At 42.2% G+C, this 22,663-nt stretch overlaps 1 protein-coding gene across 1 annotated transcript in view; it reads right to left on the bottom strand.

The window, feature by feature from the left end:
* The window catches only part of CRTAP (cartilage associated protein), a 24,759-nt gene extending 2,096 nt beyond the window's left edge, over window positions 1-22,663 (bottom strand). The window contains exons 1-6 of the mRNA XM_072793499.1: window positions 22,117-22,663; window positions 19,720-19,869; window positions 17,813-17,984; window positions 12,942-13,070; window positions 8,476-8,621; window positions 7,033-7,116 (exon numbers count right to left, since the gene is read on the bottom strand). Coding sequence (XP_072649600.1) covers window positions 7,033-7,116; window positions 8,476-8,621; window positions 12,942-13,070; window positions 17,813-17,984; window positions 19,720-19,869; window positions 22,117-22,638 — 1,203 coding nt within the window. The 5' untranslated portion in view covers window positions 22,639-22,663. The remainder of the gene's footprint in view (window positions 1-7,032; window positions 7,117-8,475; window positions 8,622-12,941; window positions 13,071-17,812; window positions 17,985-19,719; window positions 19,870-22,116) is intronic.

Raw genomic sequence — 22,663 nt, 5'->3', positions numbered from 1 at the left:
TCTCTAGGCTGCCAACAACCAAGGAGAGAATGATAGGCTGCCTACAAAATGCACACAGAGCTCTGTGGTACAATTCATGCTCCAGAGGTCCCATGGGATCAGGCTAAGCTTGACTCCAGCTGAGACCATATATATTCATGGCTCCTTCCCTTGAACCTCACTTCTGTCCTACCTGACAGCACTCCCTCAATAAATCAATCCTGCAAATTAAATCTATTTTTTCAGACCTTCCCTAAGAAAACCATCAGAACCTAAAACTTGAAGCATCTATTTCAGTCTGTTTCATAAGTTTCTGAAATCATAATAAGCATCTGCAAAATTTTTTTTAAAGGTTTTCCATTTTACTTATTTTTTATTTTATTTTTTTTTAAATTTTTTATTTATTTATGATAGTCACAGAGAGAGAGAGGCAGAGACATAGGCAGAGGGAGAAGCAGGCTCCATGCACTGGGAGCCTGATGTGGGATTCGATCCCGGGTCTCCAGGATCGCGCCCTGGGCCAAAGGCAGGAGCCAAACCGCTGCGCCACCCAGGGATCCCATCTGCAAAATTTTTAATCACTGTGCAAACTTTCAGGAGCTCTAAGAACACATTGCAACCCCAGAAAGATAATGATGGAGAATGCCCCTAACTTCAGTAGCTAAATCATATTGTTTTGTTTCAATGTAGTATTTTGTCCTTTGGAAATTTTAAAGATTAAACTAAGAACTTTATTATATTGATTATACTTTGTTTCAAATAATTACTTGCCATAATTTGATATTATATAGGAAAGAAAATAGCTTGTTCTTTAGAGATGGATTAATTCTTTCACAATTTTAGAGCTTTGATTAATAAGTTAACTACTTCCACGACTTCCAACAGGCTCCTTTTTTTATCTTGACAGTGTCAAGTCCAAGAATACAAAAGCCAAGAATAAGCCTGTGTTCAATGGATAATTACTAACTAGCTAACTTTGAGCAAGTCACTCTACCTTTCTGAATTTATTTCCTCATCTGTGACATGACAAAGCCTTACCAAATAAGTAAAAGTTCTCTTGTAATAATATCTATGATTTTTTCTAAACATATTGTCTTTGTACATCAAAAGCCTTCAAAATGTTGATAGTTTGGGCAGCCTGGGTCCCTCAGCGGTTTAGTGCCGTCTTCGGCCTGGGGAGTGATCCTGGAGATCCGGGATTGAGTCCCATATCGGGCTCCCTGCATGGAGCCTGTTTCTCCCTCCTCCTGCGTCTCTGCCTCTCTCTCTCTCTTTCTCTCTCTCTCTCTCTCTCTCTGTATCTCATCAATAAATAAATAAAATCTTTTAAAAAAATGTTGATAGTCTTAGACCCAGGAATTCCACCCATGGGAATTTATTCTAAGGAAATGACCAGAAAAAAGGTAACCAATTTAGTCACAGTGATGTTATTTGTGAAAGCAAAAAATTGGAAACAACCTAAAAACCTATAAAAACAAAAAACTTTACTTTAAAAGATCCCTACCATGGAATCATTAAAAAATAATTTTTATAATAAACATTAACAAACAAGGTTAACAAAAACTACACAATCTTCTCAATAGATGCAGAAGAAAGCAAATGACAAAATTCAACACCACTTCATGATAAAAATATTTGACAAACTAGGAATAGAAGGGGAACTTTCTCAACTTGACGAAGGTCATCTACAAAAAAACTCCACAGCTAGCATCACTCTTAATGCTAACACAAAATTGAACAAGATTGGGAACAAAACAAGAATGTCTATCTATTTCTATTTGACATTTTACTGGAGGTTTTAGTCAGGGCAATTAGAAAAAAAAAATGTCATCCAGATTGGAAGAGAAGTAAAATCACCTCTATTCATAAATAACATGATCTTGCATATAGAAACTCCTAAGCAATAGACACACATACTCACACACACATACACATATACCCAAACAACTGTTAGAATAAACAAGTTCAACAAATTTGCAGAATTACAATATCAATATACAGAATCCATTGTATTTCTATATTCTAGCAATGAACAATTGAATAATAAAAATGAAAAAATTCCATTTGCAACAGCATCAAGAATAATGAAATTTAAGAAAACATTATTGAAGGAAATTACAGAAAACCTAAAGAAATAGAAAGATATCCCATGTTAATGGATCAGAAGACTTAATACTGTTAAGATGTCAATACTATCTAAAGGATCTTCAGATTTAGCACAATTCCTATAAAAAAACCCAGCAGCCTTTTGTAGAAATTGGCAAACTGATCCTATTGTTTATATGGAAATGCAAGGGATCCAGAATAGCCAAAATAATCTAGAAGAAGAATGAAGTTAGAAGACTCGCACTTTCAATTTCAAGATGTAGTACAAAGCTACAGTATTCAAGACAGTGTGGTACTGGCGTCAGGATAGAAATCTGGATCAATGGGTTAGAATTCAGTGTCTAGATATGAACCCTCGCATTTATGGTCAATTGATTTCCTACAGAGTGCCAAGACAATTCAATGGAAAAGAAAATCTTTTCAACAAATGGTGCTGGGAAATTGGATATCAATATATAAAAGAATGAAACTGAACCTCTACCTCACATCATATGTAAAATTAAGTCAAAATAGATTGTAGATCTAAAGTCTTAAAATTGGGGCACCTGGGTGGCTCAGCTGGTTAAGCATCTACCTTTGGCTCAGGTCATGATGCCAGGATCCTGGGATGGAGCCCTACATCACGCTCTTTGCTCAGCAGGGAGTCTGCTTCTCTCTCCTTCTACCTTTCCCTTGCTTGTGCACTCTCCCTCTCAAACAAAAAAAAAAATCTTTTTAAAAAAAGTCTTAAAATTATAGAAATCTTAAAAAGTAGGAGTAAATTTTCATGATCTTGGAGTAAGTGATAGTTTCTTAGATATTGATACCAAAAACACAAACAAAAAAGAAAAAAAAAGATACATTGGATCTCATCAAAATTTAAAACTCCTATGCTTCAAGACACCATTAAGAAAATGAAAAGACAACCCACAGATTGCAAGAAAACATTTGCAATTCATATATCTGCCAGAGGACTTATAACCAGAATACATAAGGAACTCTTACACTTCAACAATAAAGACAAGAAACCCAATTTAAAAAACTGGATAAAGAATTTGAATAGACTAGACATCTCTCCAAAGATGATATACAAATGGCTATTAAACATATGAAAAAATACTCGACATCATTGGTCATTAGGGAAATGAAAATCAAAACTGCAATGAAATACTACTTCACATCTACTAGAATGGCTAAAATAAAAAAGACAAACACCAATGAGTGCAGACAAAGATATGGCAAGTTGGAAATTTCATACATCACTGTGGGAATGCAAAATGGTGCAGCCAGTTTGGAAAACAGTCTGGAATTCCCCAAAAAGTTAACTGCAGAGCTATTGTATGACCATTTCCACATATATACTCTCTTGGTATTTAAGAGAATTAAAAACTTCTGTCCAAACAAAAACATGTACACAAATGTTCATATAGCATCATTATTCAAAGTAGTCAAAAAAGTGGAAATAACCCAGTACAAATGTCCATCAACAGAGGAGCAGGTAAACAAAATGTGATATATATGTACAGTGGAATATTATTCAGCAATAAAAGGGAATTTTACATGTAACATAACATATATTACAACATAGTTGAACCTGGAAACATTATGCTCAGTGAAAGAAGCTAGTCATAGAAAACCACTTAGCATAAGATTCCACTTATATGAAATGCCCAGAACAGACAAATCCAGAGACAGAAAGTAGATTAGTAGTTGCCAGGGGGTGGGGACAGAAGTGAGGGAGAGGTTGGCAGAGAAGAAGGAATGGGGAATGACTACTAACAGGTTTGCAATTTCTTTTGGGGGTGATAAAAATGCCCTAAAATTAGAAGTGATGGATGCACAACTTGTGAGTATACTAAAATCCACTATATTGTGTACTTTAAAAAGGAGAATTTATGGTGTGTGAATAATATTTCAATAAATCTGTTCTAGAAAAACATAACAAGGGTACTTTCTCATATTACCATATTAAGTGGAATAGCCATGGTATCTATTACAGATGGGTTTATTATGAATACATTTTGGAAGATGTACAGGAAACATTGGAAGTATGTATACCAAAATAGCAATAGTGGCTTGCTCTGGATTATTAGGAACTCAACTCTTCCTTTTTTTAAATACATTTTTCTCTACTTTCCAAATGAGAGCAGCCAAACTTGTATGTAGCCAGCACTCCTTCCTTTGCAGCATCCTTGTGACTTTATCTCAGGCTCTGCTTCTTAACACAACCTAAGACTCATGAGCACAATGACCCCTTCTTAGTCTATAAAGCACTTCCACATGCAACATGGTACTTCATTTCCCCAACCCAGTGAGGTCAACATTATTAGTTCCATTTTATAGGCAGAAAACCAAAGCCCTGGGAAATTTAGCACATGCTAGTGATGAGTCCACCCCATGCAGATTTGAGCATGGAAAACAAATTCCAAGATAATATCTTTTTTTTTTTCCAAGATAATATCTTATTTAGAAGTCCTTCACCAAAAAGCAGGGCAGTGAAAGAGAAAACCTGGAGTCTCAGGGCCTCTAAGTCTGGTCTAGCAGCTCATAGAACTTTCCTGTCCCCCAGGCCCTTCATCTATGAAGTAAGGGGTCAGGTCAGAACAAGCTCTAAAAGCTGGCAAGTCCCTAGCTGCCTTAGGAAGCAGGTTCTGGTTTGTTTCAAACACATCTCTCTAAATACTACCCGTAAGAAGGACTATCCTGTGACTAGGCTGCCCCACCCCAAAATGACTGCTCCAACAGCAGTGGAGTCTTTGTCAGAAAAGGAATCAGCTGAGGGGAGCCCGGCTGGCTCAGTAAGAGGAGCATGTGACTGGACTCAGGGTCATGAGATCAAGCCCCACACTGGCTGTAGAGATTACTTAAATAAAAACTTAAAAAAAAAAAAAGAGAGACAGCTGAGTAGGAATCAGGAATTTCAAGCAATCTCAAACAATGATAAAATGACTGAGCAAGGACCGAATTTACAAAAAGAAAAAGAAAAAAAGAGATTGATAATAATATCCCAGAAAACCTGGGATGAATGAGGCTTTCCAAGTGTTTTCAGGGCACTGAGTCATTGAAAATCCATTATGACTTTATAAAGTTAAAAAATGATCACTGGATGACTTCTATGATGGGTTCCTCTATATTGTCAGGAAATGTGGTGCTAATGACCTGGGTTTCCTAGAAAGCTGTGTCCCCGTTTAATGCAATCCCTATCAAAATACCATGGACTTTCTTCAGAGAGTTAGAACAAATTATTTTAAGATTTGTGTGGAATCAGAAAAGACCCCGAATAGCCAGGGGAATTTTAAAAAAGAAAACCATATCTGGGGGCATCACAATGCCAGATTTCAGGCTGTACTACAAAGCTGTGGTCATCAAGACAGTGTGGAACTGGCACAAAAACAGACACATAGATCAATGGAACAGAATAGAGAACCCAGAAGTGGACCCTCAACTTTATGGTCAACTAATATTCGATAAAGGAGGAAAGACTATCCACTGGAAGGAAGACAGTCTCTTCAATAGATGGTGCTGGGAAAATTGGACATCCACGTGCAGAAGAATGAAACTAGACCACTCTCTTTCACCATACACAAAGATAAACTCAAAATGGATGAAAGATCTAAATGTGAGACAAGATTCCATCAAAATCCTAGAGGAGAACACAGGCAACACCCTTTTTGAACTCGGCCACAGTAACTTCTTGCAAGATACATCCACGAAGGCAAAAGAAACAAAAGCAAAAATGAACTATTGGGACTTCATCAAGATAAGAAGCTTCTGCACAGCAAAGGATACAGTCAACAAAACGAAAAGACAACCTACAGAATGGGAGAAGATATTTGCAAATGACGTATCAGATAAAGGGCTAGTTTCCAAGATCTATAAGGAACTTATTAAACTCAACACCAAAGAAACAAACAATCCAATCATGAAATGGGCAAAAGACATGAAGAGAAATCTCACAGAGGAAGACATAGACATGGCCCACAAGCACATGAGAAAATGCTCTGCATCACTTGCCATCAGGGAAATACAAATCCAAACCACAATGAGATCCCACCTCACACCAGTGAGAATGGGGAAAATTAACAAAGCAGGAAACCACAAATGTTGGAGAGGATGCGGAGAAAAGGGAACCCTCTTACACTGTTGGTGGGAATGTGAACTGGTGCAGCCACTCTGGAAAAACTGTGTGGAGGTTCCTCAAAGAGTTAAAAATAGACCTGCCCTATGACCCAGCAATTGCACTGTTGGGGATTTACCCCAAAGATACAGATGCAATGAAACGCCGGGACACCTGCACCCCGATGTTTCTAGCAGCAATGGCCACAATAGCCAAACTGTGGAAGGAGCCTCGGTGTCCATCGAAAGATGAATGGATAAAGAAGATGTGGTCTATGTATACAATGGAATATTACTCAGCCATTAGAAATGACAAATACCCACCATTTGCTTCAACGTGGATGGAACTGGAGGGTATTATGCTGAGTGAAATAAGTCAATCGGAGAAGGACAAGCATTATATGGTCTCATTCATTTGGGGAATATAAATAATAGTGAAAGGGAATAGAAGGGAAGGGAGAAGAAATGGGTAGGAAATATCAGAAAGGGAGGCAGAACATAAAGACTCCTAACTCTGGGAAACGAACTAGGGGTGGTGGAAGGGGAGGAGGGCGGGGGGTGGGGGTGAATGGGTGACGGGCACTGAGGGGGGGCACTTGACAGGATGAGCACTGGGTGTTATTCTGTATGTTGGCAAATTGAACACCAATAAAAAATAAATTTATTATTAAAAAAAAAAAAAGAAAGCTGTGTCCCCCTGCCAGTGCTCTGATTTTTCTTAAAATGCCTACAGAAACCGTATTTCTCAAAGTCCCCTTCTGTTTCAGGGATGACTTGGCCTTCAGGTGATTTCTGCAAAGATGTGAGTAATATTTTCTCTTAGCCAGACGTGTGCTAAACATGAAAACTTACCTCATCATCATCCATTATATTTTCCTTAGCAAAGTCATACAACTCTTTCTGGAGTGTAGTCACGTTAAAGAACTGAACTGCTTCCTGTTCAGACAAAAACAGAACAGTTTCTATGACCAACCCTTTGATGTCAGAACTGGGAGGAGGGGGAAACAGGGTATGGATTTCTTTAGGGGGTGATGCAAATGTTTAAAATTGGATGGTGGTCATGATTGTACAACTCTGTCAATCTACTGGAAACAATAAATTGTACATTTTAAAGGCATGAATTTTACTCTCTGTGGATCATATCTCAATTAAAAAAGAGTGGCCAGCCCCAAGTGAGTGAAAGAGTGAGACACAAAGAGACAGAGAGGGAGAGAGAGAGAGAGAGAGAGAGAGAGAGATTGTGTGTGTGTGTTGGCAGGGGAATGAGGTATGAAGGAAAACCTATATATGGCAAACTAGGGCAGCATATAAAAAATCCCAATGAAAATACAAGTTAAGGGACGCCTGGGTGGCTCAGTGACTGAGCATCTGCCTTTGGCTCAGGTCATGATCCCAGGGTCCTAGGATCGAGTCCTGCATCAGGCTCCCTGCAGGGAGACTGCTTCTCCCTCTGCCTATGTCTCTGCCTCTCTCTGTATCTCTCATGAATAAATAAATAAAATCTTAAAAAAAAAAATAGAAAGAAAATACAAGTTAAGGGCAAAGACTAATTAGAAAAGGTCTTTTAAAAGTAATACATAGGGATCCCTGGGTGGCTCAGCGGTTTAGCCCCTGCCTTTGGCCCAGGGCGTGATCCTGGAGTCCCGGGATCGAGTACCATGTTGGGCTCTCTGCGTGGAGCCTGCTTCTCCCTCTGCCTTTGTCTCTGCCTCTCTGTATCTCTCATGAATAGATAAATAAAATCTTAAAAAAAAAAAAAAAAGTAATACATAATCCCTGAATTCTGTGACAACACATGAAAAGCTGAGCTTGTCCATCAAGTGAATTAACTGATGGCCCATCCATAAACGAATCTACCTTGGAGTGTTAAAAAACAAGCAGGTGTATGAGTGTGACATGAAAAACGTTCATGATGAATTGTTGAGAGGACAAGGTGCACAACAGCAGGTAAAGTATGACCCTGTTTCTGTACATGCTGATATATAGATAAATAAATACATGCTGTATATATGAGCAAATACATAGCTATAAGGCAAGGGGTAAAGAAAAGGTTTGGGATTTCGAAGGAATTTCACTTTGTTAGCAAAACATTTTTGTAATGTTTGAAATTTGCAGTTTTTACTGATTTGGGAATCAGAACAGAGCAGTAAAATATTAAAAGACAAAAACAAAACAAAAAACAACAAAAACCCAGAAAAGAAAAAAGGATTTCCTTTCATGCATTCCAAACAGTCCCCTGAAAGTGAGAATGAAGAGGAGGCCCACAAACATGATGCCCAGCGCCCAGGCACCTACTGGTCTGGGCTGGAAATGCTCGTCCGAGAGGCTCCACTTGTCCCTGTGGTACTGGTAATACACCAGGTTCTGCTGCATGACCTTGTCATTGTGGTCAAAGAGCAGGTAGCTGACCGCACAGGGGGCTGCGTTCTTCAGGTCGTTCACTGAGGCCGGGGAGAAAAGAGAACAGGAATCAGCAAACCGTGCCCTGAAATTCCCATCGCCAACACAGCTTCCTAAAGGAAATATCCATGGGCAAGCCTCTTCTCCACACCCCTGGTTGGGAAAGCCTGTGATGCACCAGAAGCCTGCCTGGGTGAGCCGGTCACAGGCTGGGTCTCCACGGCAGCCCGGGAGCAGTTTTGAAACATAGAAGTTCCTCATTGGGCAGATGCCTTTGCAGAATTGTCTGCTATATTCTACTTGAGGCTCCGCTGACCTGAGCTGGGAAGACTGGGTCTCAAGGCCTGGACTGTCCTGGGGCTGAGGGAGGTAGGGAGGTAAGGAGGTAGGGAGGATGTCCTGGGTCCCCCCTGGATGACACCACAATCCCCAGATCCAGGCAGCCTGCCTAAAGCTAACTAAACCTAGAAGACCTAAAAGATGGTGGGCCTTCTGGGCTGGAAGAAATCTGAAGTCACTTGGTGTTGCCATCTCCTGGAAACTGGGGTTCCCACTTGTAGCATCCTTCCTTAGAGTTGCCCCATCTATGGCGGCACTTCCAGCATAGGGGATCTGCAGGGGTTGGGATTTGTTTTGGGGGTGGAGTGGGCAAGGGGAAAGAGGTGATAAACCACAAGCCCCTGTATATATGCTGGCATAGGACACTCCAATTTACAAACCACTACCTTTGCTAAAGGTCTGGTTGGCCAGGGTGACCAAAATGTGGGCATGAATACATTGTGCCACCCAGTGGGTGTCTGCTGTAACCACAATCTTAAAACGAGCACTTAAGGACACATGTTATTCACAAGGTCTACAAGGCAGGGGGAAGTACTTATTTCAAGGCCAATGAGGCTGGGGTTCAAGTATAAATAACATCTGCCCTCGCCCTCAAAAAATTCAGTGTGGTAGATAATCTAGACAGAGTTCACAACAGGCCCAACTTGCAGGAAGCTAATTTCAAGAAGTAAATATTACTCATACTGTTTACCTAAAAACCCAGAAAGCAAAGATTTTCTGCGAAGCAGGCAGCAGAGCTAGAGGTTTTGGTCTACTGGTGTTAAGTCATTGCCACAGTCTCCATATGCAGGGCGATTTTCAGAGTATGTGAGGATTCCAAGGACCAGTAAGCTGCCAGAGCCTGGAAGTATCTGAAACACCTCTAAACTCCCAGTGTTCTGGCTTTGAGCACACAGAAGCAGTTCAGAAGGCTAGAACACCTGACGGATTCTTCCCCAAGTTTCAGAGTCCAACACGGGGCCTAGCTCAGGAAGGTGCCAACACAGGTTTTCGTGAAAATGAGATAAAAACACCCGCTTACTCAAAACAACAACAACACTAGCTTATGTTTTCATCCACAGAAAACTTAATTTTTCTTAGAGATTTTATTTATTTGAAAGAGGGAGGTGGAGAGAGCAGGAAACAGAGCACAAGCGAGAGGTGTGGAAAGGCAGAGGAAAAGGGAGAAGCCGGCTCCTCACCGAGTAGGGAGCCCCGAAGGGAGCCCAATCCCAAGACCCTGGGATCATGACCTGAGCCAAAAGCAGATGCTTAACCAACTAAGTCACCCAGGTGCCCCAACAGAAAACTTCTAAAATGTGAATCCAAGATTGGCAAAGTGTTGATAAAAGTTGAAGTTCGGTTTGGGCATACTACAATTTATTATACCATCTCTCTAATGTATACTTTTGAATTTCCAGAATTAAGTTTGTTAAATGTACATAATTTCCGTAATTCTCATTAAAACAGGGTTCTTCCAAGTGTGGCTGAATGTAAGCAAATAGTTAATACTGGGATTTGGGGGAAGGGAGGGATGCAAATGGGTGGTTTGCTTTGGATGTTTCTCTGTATATCTCTGAAATGTTTGCTGTAACAAGCTTGTACTACAAGTCTTTTTGAAAGAAAGCACTAATCAATCACTAATACTAAAAAAGAGGGCTCTACGACCCAGCAATTGCACTGCTGGGGATTTACCCCAAAGATACAGATGCAGTGAAACGCCGGGACACCTGCACCCCGATGTTTCTAGCAGCAATGTCCACAACAGCCAAACCGTGGAAGGAGCCTTGGTGTCCATCGAAAGATGAATGGATAAAGAAGATGTGGTCTGTGTATACAATGGAATATTCCTCAGCCATTAGAAAGGACAAATACCCATCATTTGCTTCGACAGGGATGGAACTGGAGGGTATTATGCTGAGTGAAATAAGTCAGTCGGAGAAGGACAAACATTATATGTTCTCATTCATTTGAGGAATATAAAAAATAGTGAAAGGGAATAAAGGGGAAAGGAGAGAAAATGAGTGGGAAATATCAGAGAGGGAGACAGAACATGAGAGACTCCTAACTCTGGGAAACAAACAAGGGGTGGTAGAAAGGGAGGTGGGCGGGGGGGTGGGGGTGACTGGGTGATGGGCACTGAGGGGGGCACTTGATGGGATGAGCACTGGGTGTTATGGTATATGTTTGCAAATTGAACTCCAATAAAAATACATACATACATACATACGTAAAAAATAAAAAGGAGGGCTCTTCAAAAGCAAAAACACTGCTAGTGAGACCTGTCCCCTTGACACTAGAATGCAGCCAAATCAATACTTGCTGGGGACCCTCTATGAGCTTAGTGTGTCTCATGTGAAAGGGTGTTCCTAGATTGTATAGAATAAGACTTGGGGCACCTAGGTGGCTCAGTCGCTGGGGATCTGACTCTTGATTTTAGCTCAGGTTATGATCTTGGGGTGATAGGATTGAGCCCCCTGTCAGGCTCCATGCTTATTAACAAGTGGCACTTGGCAATGTCACTTACAGGAAGAGGAGCCTCAGCATGGAGCCTGCTTGGGAGTATCTCTCTTCCTCTGCCCCTCTACCCAGCTCCCAGCTCACTCCCTCTCTGTCTCAAAAAAAAAAAAAAGAAGAAGTAGGAGGAGGAGGAGTTGGAGGAGGAGAAGGCTTCTTGTCTTCTATGCTCAATAATCTTTTACCTAAGAGTTGGTGCCAGGATTACAGTGGCAAACAAAAATTCACCCCTGCCCTCTGTGCAAGAGGAAGGACATCTGTTGAAGACACACCTCTCCCTCCTGTTGATCTCATTGCAGGATATCTCATTGCATCCTTAGGTGAGGTTCAGACTGTTGCAATAACAGATTCACTGCTGAAAGAGGCAAGTTCCTTCACTCATTAAGCTCTGGTGTAAGTGACTGCTACAGAGCCTTCTCAGAAACAATCCTGATTAGCAAAATTTAAAATTATATATATAGGGGCCCCTGGGGGGCTCAGTGGTTGAGTGTCTGCCTTTGGCTCAGGTCAAGATCTCAGGGTCCTTGGATCAAGTCCCACATCAGACTCCCCATGGTGAGCCTGCTTCTCCCTCTGCCTATGTCTCTGCCTCTCTCAGTCTCTCATGACTGAATAAATAAATAAAATTTTTTAAATAAATAAAAATATATACATAGAGAAGAAAAAATATTTTTTCTTTTTTGTCCCTTCTTTAACCTTCAGCAGGCAAATCTTTCAGTGTATCCTGAAGAGGGGAGGTGAGAGGAAAAGGCAGGTGGCTATTGTAAGAGGTTGGACTCAACACATAACAAAACAGCCACAGTGGGGAAGGAGGGCTGTGGGTGCCAAGGTCAACCAGTCACTCCCAACTACACATCCCTGAATCCCCAGGACCACCCACTCCTGAGTGGGAAGGATCCTCCTGCACTCACCACTGCACTGAGGCACCTGCCACTCAGACGAGTGGCACTTGGCAATGTCACTTATAGGAAGAGAAGGAAAAGGCAAAGAGATATACTCTGAAGTCTGAACTCTGAATGACTTTCTCTCTTAACATTTGTTTCCCTTTGACTCCTTGGAATGTTCTGATCCATTAACTCGAATTTCAGGTCCAAGGAGGACCAAATGGAATAAAACTCAGTCTGGATGGTAAGGCTAATGATAGGGAGGAGATAATGCCATGTACTGGGGTATGAATACCCTAAGCATTCCCCACATATCAACTCACTTCATCCTCATGACAATTTCATGAGGTTAGTACAATTATGTCTAATTTACAGATGAGGAAACTGAGGCACGGAGCAGTTAGTAAGTGATGAAGATGAAATTTAAACCCAGGCAGTCCGGCTCCAGGGTTCGTGCCCTGAATCACCAGGCCTTGCTGCCTTTTTGTGCAAAGCACAGCACGAGGGCTATCAAAACAACCTTGACAGATTCTCTCAACAACCAGAGGTAAGAGTTATTATCCCTATTTTTTACAGATGGGAAGCTGAGCCTTACGAGGATTAAGGATCTTGCCCAAGATGTTGTAGAAGATAATTACTTACATTTATAATAAGCAAACTGCAAATAATGATACATGGTAGCCACGAATTTCTCCACTGGATAGCCTCCTATAACTGGGGTGAGGTTCTTTTCACACTGTATTTTGCATTCCAGGACTTCTACATAATGATCTGAAACAATACACACAAATTTTCAGAGCAGTGCATTGATTAGTTTCTTATACTACTACTGCCCCCCTCAATGATCCAGGTAAAAGGCAAAGATGATAAAGGTAAAATATTGCAACTCTTATGATAAAAGGACTAAAATCCTTAATATACAAAGTTACTGAAATTCAGTAAGAAAAAGACAGACACCCATTATAAAGATGGACAAAGAAAAGAAACAGTAAAAATGGCTAATAAACATTGTGAAAAGATGTTAAACCTCATTTGTGATTAAGAAACACAATCCCACTTAAAATATGTTAAACTGCTAAGTTGGCAAAAAAAAAAAAAAAAAAAGACAAAAAAAACCTGTTTTGTTGAAGTAGCTTGACACACACGTTGCATTAGTTTCAGGTGTAAAACATAGTGATTCCATGAGTATATATGTTATGCCATGCTCACCACAAGTGTAGCTACCACCTGCCACTTAAATCAGCAAAATTTTTAAAATTTGATAACAGTCAGTGTTAAGAAGAAAATGGTGAAACTTATACTCTCATATTCTGTTGGAAGAAGCAAAACAGGAACACTTTTTTTAGATAGCAATTTGGCAAAATGCATCAAACGTTAAAATGCACATATCCTCTGGCACTTCTAGGAAATTTTCTCTAGACACAGGCACACATGAGCACTGTTTGCAACACCAAACAGAGTTGGAAATAGCCTAAATGCCCATCAACAGGATATTGATTAATCAATTATGGTACATACAAACAATAGAATCTGTACAACCTTGAAAAGAGAATAGGTAGGCCTAAATATCAAAATAGAGAAAGATGTCAAAGGCTTCATTCAGTTCCCAGCCTCCCTTGCAGTGGGGCTGACGCCATATAACTATTTGTGCCAATGAAACGTGGACTGCAACAACAGATGAATGCTACTTCTACCACTTTGGGGATTGGTCCCTAAAATCCTCCCATATGATCCTTGGCCCCCTGCCTTTTCTCCCTTCATGCAGCTCACAGCAAAAGGCTCCAAGACGATGGTATACATTTTGTCAGCAAAACTGTAGAGGACAGGCACTCTCACACATTTTTGCTAGGAATACAAAATGGTAATTTAAAATACTAAATAGGGCAGTCCAGGTGGCTCAGCGGTTTAGTGCCACCTTTGGCCCAGGGTGTGATCCTGGGGACCCAGGATCGAGTCCATGTCAGGCTCCCAGCATGGAGCCTGCTTCTCCCTCTGCTTGTGTCTCTGCCTCTCTCTCTGTCTCTCAAGAATAAATAAATAAAATCTTAAATAAAATAAAATACTAAATAATTTACAGAGACATTTACTCTTTGAACAATCAATCCCACTTATGTTATATATCAATCCCACTTTGAAAACATACCTCCCCACTGAGTTAAAAAAAAAAAAAAAAAGCCTAAAGTTTCTGATTGCAGTATTACATGTAATAGCAAAAGACTGGCACCAACCAAATGTCCAAGAGTTGAATAAACTGCGCTGCATCATTTTCCCCACCCCTCAGTGGAATACTCAGTAGCAATAAAAAAGAATGACTATCTCTATGTGCTAGTTAGGATATATGGCTAAGTGGAAAAAGCAAGAGACAGAACAGTGTATAAAGTATGGTACCTATTTACTAGGAAAGAAACAAACATAAAAATACAGAAAAAATAGACATATATTATGTCTTACTATATAAATACATATTTTATATATATATATATATATATATATATATATATATATACACACACACACACACCTTTATAGGGAAAAAAAATCAGGCAAGAATCTTCAATATATGCTAAATCAATATGTGTGTGGTAGTATGGGAAGGAGTGGAGATAGAGTTTGATGAACAGCAAATTGTCCTAGTCTTCAAGTATCTCTTCACAAATTATTTATTAATATCAAAAGGAAAAACAGTATTGCAGAGAAGCTAGAAACTGGAAATTACCTTAACCAAATGCCTAAAAATTAACATCACTGGTAAGGGGCAAACAGACACCATGCACATCTGGATACCCTGAGAAGCATACTTCTGTAGTGTTCCAGCCAAAGATGCACAACCTGAATGTAATAAAAACCCAAATTGAGGAATATTCTAGAAAGTGACAGGCCTATATTCTAAAAAAATATCAATGGCATAAAAAAAAATCAATGGCATAAAAACAAAGGCCAAGGAACTGTTCGAGATTAAAGAACACTAAAGAAAAATGACAAATAAATAGGAAACGTGGTATTGGACTGGACTGTACTAAGAAAGAAAAAGTTGCTAGAGGACATTATTGGAATAATTGGCAAAACTAGAATATAAACTATAGACTGGATAAAAGTATTACATCAATATTAAGTTGCTTAATTTAATAACTATTATAGTTACAGTTATTATACAAAATATTATTATTCTTAGGAAATATACTGAACTATTATGGGGTAAAGGGTCATGATGTATGCAACATACTCTCAAGTGGTTTTGAAATAAAAATAATAATCATACACACAGTTACAGAGAGAATGATAATGTAAATGTGGCACAATCAGTGTGAAAAATTGGTGAATCTGGGTAATGAGTTTATAAGAGTTTTATACTACTCTTGCTGCCTCTCTATACATTTGGAATTATTTAAAAATTAAAAATTAAGGGGCACTTGGGTGACTCAGTGGTTGAGCATCATCTTTGGCTCAGGTCATGATCCCAGGGTCCTGGGATTGAATCCCTGCATGGAGCCTGCTTCTTCCTCTGCCTGTGTCTCTGCCTCTCTCTGTGTGTCTTTCATGAATAAATAAATAAAATCTTTTTTAAAAAATTAAAATAAAAAATTATTTTAAAATAAAAATTTTAAATTAAATAGATTCCTAAATTATCTATCTACATATAAAAATACAGCTATAGATACATATCTTAAGCATATCAAAGATAAAGTGATCTTTGCTTATTTTATGTCAAAAAAAAAAACTTTTAGAGGTATATAAGCCAGAAGCTAATAAAAATGGTTATCTTTGGGGTGAGTGGAATGGGTAAAAGAGATGTGGATAGAAGTAAGACTTCCTTCTAACTGCCTGCAACTCCTTCCTCCCCTTCAGCCTAGAAAAGATAATAATTCAGCTACTAGTAGCCCCAGGGTACCATTTTGCCCCCTGGGGGTTCAACTTCACCCACATTTCTATAAATGAATCCATCTTGAGGTATCTTCATGTATGTGTACCATCTATCTTCAAGTCAGGACCTTGACTTATTTTTTACAGAATATCCTTTTGTGTCTTTCACTATGTGCATATATGTTACCTATTTGAAAAGAAAAGAAAAGAAAAGAAAAGAAAAGAAAAGAAAAGAAAAGAAAAGAAAAGAAAAGAAAAGATGAGATTAAGTCCAATGTAATCCATGAGGAGAGACTATTTCACTGGAGGTGAGAGGGAAGAGCCTACGGTCAAGACTGCCCGGTTTCAAATCCCGGCCCTTCCCCCTGAGGACTATCAGCATAGTACTTAAGCTCTCTAAGCTTCAACTTTCCAAGCTGTAAAATGGGGAGAAAGCTAGTACCTTTCTCACAGGATGGTAAAATTGAGATAATACCCATAAAAAGCATAGGACAGGGCCTGGCATCTAGTTAGAGCATAATAAATGTTACCTTTTCTAATAACTGCCTTTTATCTATAGTCAAAACACTTCAGCTCCAGCTAAGCACCCTTTATGTACCCCTCCTTTAGTCTGAGTGTAAGGAGTACTTCCTGACATAGGCAAGAAGGGATGCTAGAAGGAAGGACCTCTCAGCAGCAGAACACTGGCTAACAGGGGCCATGTGAGGTCCAGCATTAGCACCAGCAGCTGCCGACATTACAGAGAAAGAGATGACCAGACATCCTGTGCCTCTTGACACCAGAACTGAGCACCAACTAGGAAGTAGTCCTGTGCCCCAACCTCCACAAAGAAAGAAAATCAAACCTGAGCTTGATCAAGCCTCTACATTCAGCTACCAAGTTATAAGAAACACAGAGAACAGAGGACGAAGGGATACAATCAGCAAAATCCAGACTATAGGAATCTCTACAGTGCAAATGATCCAATTTTTTCAATAGCCAGGGGAAAAAACAGATCTAATTCTATGGATGAAAAGAGATTTAAGGGACAATCAATTTGCTACAACATTTGTGAGGCTTGAGGACGTCATGCTAAGTGAAAAAGTCAGTCACAAGAGGACAAATACTATAGGATTCTACTTATCCAAGGTACCTGGAATAATCCAATTCACAGAGATGGAAAGTTGAGTGGTGGTTGTCAGGGGCTGCGGGAAGAATGGGGAGCTGGTGTTCAGTGGGTACAGAATGTCTGTTGGGGAAGATGCAGTGATGAGTGGTGGAGATGAATGGTGGTGATGGCTGTACACCAATGTACAAGTACTACACACCACTGGACTGCACCCTTCAGGGTGGCGAAACCAGTAACGATTTATAGAACATGAGTCATGTTCTCTTGAACATGGGTTGCTCTTCAACCCATTTTTATTTTTCCAAAAGCCTATAACCGAGCAGGGCTGATCTGGTAGATCCCCCTTCCAGGCCTGTGCTTGAACATGGTACTCAGGTATTTTGCCAGAAGGCCCTACTGAGTCAAGGGTACGTATTACCTACCCAGCCAGCCACTCACACTGAAGCTCAAAAGTTCCTGGGAGGTCACCCAAGCCACTGGGAAGGCATGCAGGTGCCCCAGGGCAGCTGTCCCATGTATGCGTAGAACACAACATGCCACCAACCTGCGATGGAAAGGTAGAAGTCCTTGAAGTCCTTGATCTCCCTGGAGCCCTCGCAGGCTGCGAGACACTCGTAAAAGGCTTTGAAGAAATCGGGAAGGGCCAGCTCCATGTCAGTGACAGACGTCCTCCAGTTCTCACCATTGTAGGCTCGCACTGCTCGGATGAACAGGCTCTGGAAAGCACGGAGAAGCGGGTGAAGCTCACACATGAGCAGGCAGGCCGTCCAACCAAAAAGAGCCAGACCATCATGCAGTTCCACTCTCATTAGTTCCAAGAAAACCATACTGACACTTCATTAAATATGAAACCAAGCGGGAAACTGACACATCTAGCTTTTTCTATCCTATGTACAATGGTACGCTTCTTATTTAATTCAAAAAGTAGGAGATGCTTGATAATAAAATTAAACTCAAATCAAGAAAAAACAAAAACCATAGTGCCAGAAACCAGGGAAGTAGCTGCCAGAGGTCAGTGCTTGGGACACAGGCTTGACTGGAAAGGGGCCTAAGGGAACATTTTAGGTGAGATATAAATATTCTATATTGTTATTATGGTGGAAGTTACACAATTGCATGCCTTGACCAAACTCATTAAATTATACACTTAAAATTGGTAGATAAATTTTAAATAAGTTACACCTCAATAAAGCTGATTTTTAAAATTGAAGCAGAGAAAAGATAGACGCTTGAGAGCAGGTGGCAGATACTCTTTCCCCAACGGTTAAGTATAAAATAGGCATGCTGTGCATCAGTACTAGTTACCTGGGGAGGGTGGCCATGTGCCAGGTGGTAGAAACTTCAGAGAATTTCTGCTAATTGTTGACAGGATCAGAGAGAGAAATAACTAAGGCTGAGGAAGCTGCTTGGTGTCACAAGAAATAAGCAGAGATCTTGGGTACACGCGCGACCCTGAAAACATGGAAGGTCCAGGGCAGGACTGGAAATATGGCACATAATATGGCACATTCCATTTGGAGTTGTTTTTTCAGTTGCTCCAAAATGAGGGTGTCTAAGGACCACCCCTCAGACCTGAACTTTTCACCAGGCTTCAGGGGTCAGGTAAAGAGGGTGATCTCCCTAAAATTCCTGAGCAGGTGGCAGCCCCTGGAAATAAGGAAAGCAGCTAACTGAACTACTGGCCTAGAGGCTGGGTAAACGAGCAGCCACTGCAGGCAGCTGGAAGAAAACCACACATGGAGAAGGAACCCGTGGGCACGTGGAAGGGCAGCCCCACCACAGCCAGCAGGACTCCAAGGAGGGAGAGAATGGGCTAGCCACATGCAGTTAGGCACAGCACACTGACCTTGGGCTCTCAGCTCCGCTTCCCAAGCCAGTGAAAACCTCAGTGAAAAAGGTAAAAAGGCAGAAATCCTTTTCACAGGAGAACAGAAAAGGAACAAGCAACAGACAAGACATTGCAACAACTTTTGGAAGGACAGAAAGCCAAATTATCACAGAAGAGGGTCTGGCGGGGAAGTGACACACCCCTCACGCACACTACACACCTGTTAGCTTTTGTAGGCACTAGTGACCACAGAGACTGGTGCTAGGCGTGAAATAGAGAACAGGGCTGAAAATCTGAACAGGGCTGTTGGAGCACCGTGTTTCCTCGCACACCCACCTGTCCACCCAAGGGATCCCACCTCCCAAAACTGCTCCTCACCAGAAACTGGTGATTGATTCCAGAGCCTCTATCTATGGAGGGCTGGAGGATCAGGGATCAGACACAGCAGAGTGGGTGCTGAGGCACAGGGCCAAGAACCAAAAAGCAGGTGAAGTCTCTGGCTCAGCTGTGAGGCCCCCTCACCTCTTCCCAGACTGGCCTAAGATGACAAGAGCTGTTCATCAAGACCCGCTTTCTCAGCCACTCACACTGCAAATACCTGCTATGTAAAAACCCAGATGTACCTCGTATGACTTGGTTTCCAGGTCCTTAATGTAGTCCTCAGCATCAGGCAAGCTCTTGTAATACGCCATATTTCTCTTCATCATTTCGTCATCAGGATGCTTCAGTAGAAAGGTATGAGCGGCAGCAATGGCTTTAGGAAGATTATTCGTCTGAGTACAACAAAGAAAGAGATCTACTCAATGGAGGATGAGCTGCGATTTTTGCTAAACAAGAATGCTCAGTCCTTCAAATAAACCTGTATTTCAACACAGTGCTTCCAGCTGAGGGCTCAGTGACTTCCATGGCCCATCAAGACTTGCACTCTGTTGCTCTCCAGCTTCCGATGGGGTTCACAAGTAAGAAGCCCCAGTGGGAGCCTGAAGGGAAGCAAGGGGGTAAAGTTGGGTTACATAGTCTTCTGCCTCCCTTCCTTCAGCCACCTTGGGCTGCTAGTGCCCCCTTGACTAACGGTCACAGCTCCTCGTGAGGTCTCCCTCCTTCCTGTTTCCTGGAACTGTCCTCTTCCATGCTCTTTCTGGCCCAGGGGTAGGGAGTCACACCCACCATAACTAGTCTTTGTAAATAACCACCTTTCAGATGCCTGAGTGGCTCAGTGGTTGAGCATCTGAGCTCGGCTCAGGGTGTGATCCCAGGTCCAGGGATCAAGTTCCGCATCTGGCTCCTCACAAGGACTCTGCTTCTCCCTCTGCCTAGGTCTCTGCCTCTCTCTGTGTGGCTATTGTGAATAAATAAATAAAGTGTTTTTTAAAAAAGAAAAGAAAATGTAAACATCGAAATATCGGAAGAGAAAATGTAAACATCGAAATATCGGAAAAAAAAAAAAAAACATACAGTAACACCACCTAAGATCACCTAAGATCACTTCTTCAGTGACTTTCAGTTGGACTAACTAAGAGAAGATTCTGGCTTGCTAATAAAAATCCTTAACCTTTCCTGTCCTTTAAGAGATCTCAAAATACCAAGACAGACGGTGTTTTACTGACTTAAGTGATTGTTATGAGACCTATAAAAGGTTTTGAAGAATAGCTGTGACCATCCTAAACTTTGAAGACACCATAATGAAGGAGAAAACCTTCACCTTCTAGTCGCATTAAAGGAAAATACTCTTGCCCTCCCCCCATATCACTTGTTTCAAATTCATCTGTAGATAAAAGAAATCAGCTTCTACTATTCTCCAGTTTTAAAAATAAAACATTTCCCCCTTAATTATATGACTCAAAAAGCTACACAACAAATTAAATGAGTCATTCTTTTGCCTAAAATATAGTGCTTTTATGAGCCAGCCATCATTTTTTCAATGTCCTAAAGCTTATTAATTTTATCCCCTGGTTCTATTTTAAGATTTTTTTTTTATTGCCAGGACAAACATTCACAAAGCCAACACTTTATATAAAAATGTAAGCACAGGAATAACTCAGCTTTTCACCTACTTAGAGGTTTGTGCTATTTTATTGCTCTTATGAATGCAACATGAGGTGGCTCTGTTTCAGAAATATGAAACACAGATCCTGCAGCCCCAAGACTCAAAGAAACGCTTAAAAACAAAACTACTTCTACCTCCAGAGTCAGGAATATACTATGAATTTTTTTTTATGAATCTATTTTTGTAGTCATTAAACTAAATGCAGTATATTCCTTTTAAATCGTTATAAAACAGAAAATGGACTTTGAGAGGGCTTTCTTGGCACGACGTGGTGAAGACCCGCCAAGTTAAAGTCACTTCATCCACTAACAGGGAATTCAGCCCATTCTTAAAACTTGCGGGTCCCAGGAGAAAGGACTCCAAGGATGAAGAACTGCAATTTGTGCTATTTTTAGCCAGCAGTCACAGAATTTAAGCAGCCACAAGGAAGGAGAGAGACAATCGTGTCAAATCCTAGAGGAGAGAGCGGAGAGCGCCAACCCCGAGGAGTCCCGGTGCCCGGCCCGGCCCTTCCAGGCAGGGGGTGTGCTCCCAGGAGCCCCGCCCTGGCCCGGCCTCGGGCCCCTTCTCTTAGACGGAGCTAGCCGGCAACTCTGGTCCTCTTCCCGTCTTACTACTGAAAGTCGCCACTTCCTTGAGAAAAAGGAGTTTTAAGGAGTCTGGCTTCAAGTAACAGGTAAAACGTAGCAGGCCTTGTTGGGTGCCTGGGAGTTCCGCGAACGTCCTCTCTGTCCCAGAATAAAAGTACTTTCATCCCTATTTAAGATGAAGGAGGGGGGACAGGATTTGGAGGCGTCTTTGACAAGGCTAGTTGGGGGCAGGCAGGATGGGGACTGGCGGTGCGAGGCCGCCCCGGACGGAGGGGGCGGGGGCGCAGGCCCGGAGGGCGGGCCCGGTCCTGGGGGCGGGGCCCGGTCCGGGGCGGGGCGGGGGCGGGGCCGGGGCGGGGCCGGGGCGGGGCGGGCCGACTTGCCTTGAAGTAGGCGAACTGCAGGAACTTGTAGGGCTCGCGGCGCTGGAAGTCGGCCAGCACTTCACGGCTGGGCTGCGACTGGCGGAAGGCGGGCAGGCCCTGCTTGCAGCGCTTGAGGCAGTGCGCGCGGCGCAGCAGGCCCCGGAAGAGGCGCAGCTCGGGGTAGCGGGCGAGGCCGGCGGGCTCGGGCTCGGGCTGGGGCTCGGGCTGGGGCTCGGCCGGGGCCGGGGCCGGGGCCGGGGCCGGGGGCACCGCGCTGCAGTTGCGGTGGCAGAAGGCCTCGCTGTCGCGGAGCAGGCGGTGCAGCCGCAGGCTGATCTCCAGGTAGCCCACGCTCTCCGCCCAGCGCTCGCCGCCGTACTGGTCCAGCGCGTGGCGGTAGGCCGACTCGAGCGGCATCAGCTCGTCCCGCGGGAAGCTGCGGAAGCTGTAGCGCTCGTACTGGGCGCGCCCGCCGCGCGGCACACAGCCCGCGCACAGCAGCACCAGCAGCGCGCCCGCCGCCCCGCGCGCCCTCTCCATCGCGCCCCGCGGCCGAGAGGAAGGG

The sequence above is a fragment of the Canis lupus genome, chromosome 22 (genome assembly GCF_048164855.1).
Source record: "Canis lupus baileyi chromosome 22, mCanLup2.hap1, whole genome shotgun sequence".
Classification (NCBI taxonomy): domain Eukaryota; kingdom Metazoa; phylum Chordata; class Mammalia; order Carnivora; family Canidae; genus Canis; species Canis lupus.
Note: the sequence above shows the minus strand (reverse complement) of the source record. Positions and strands in the feature narration are given on the sequence as shown.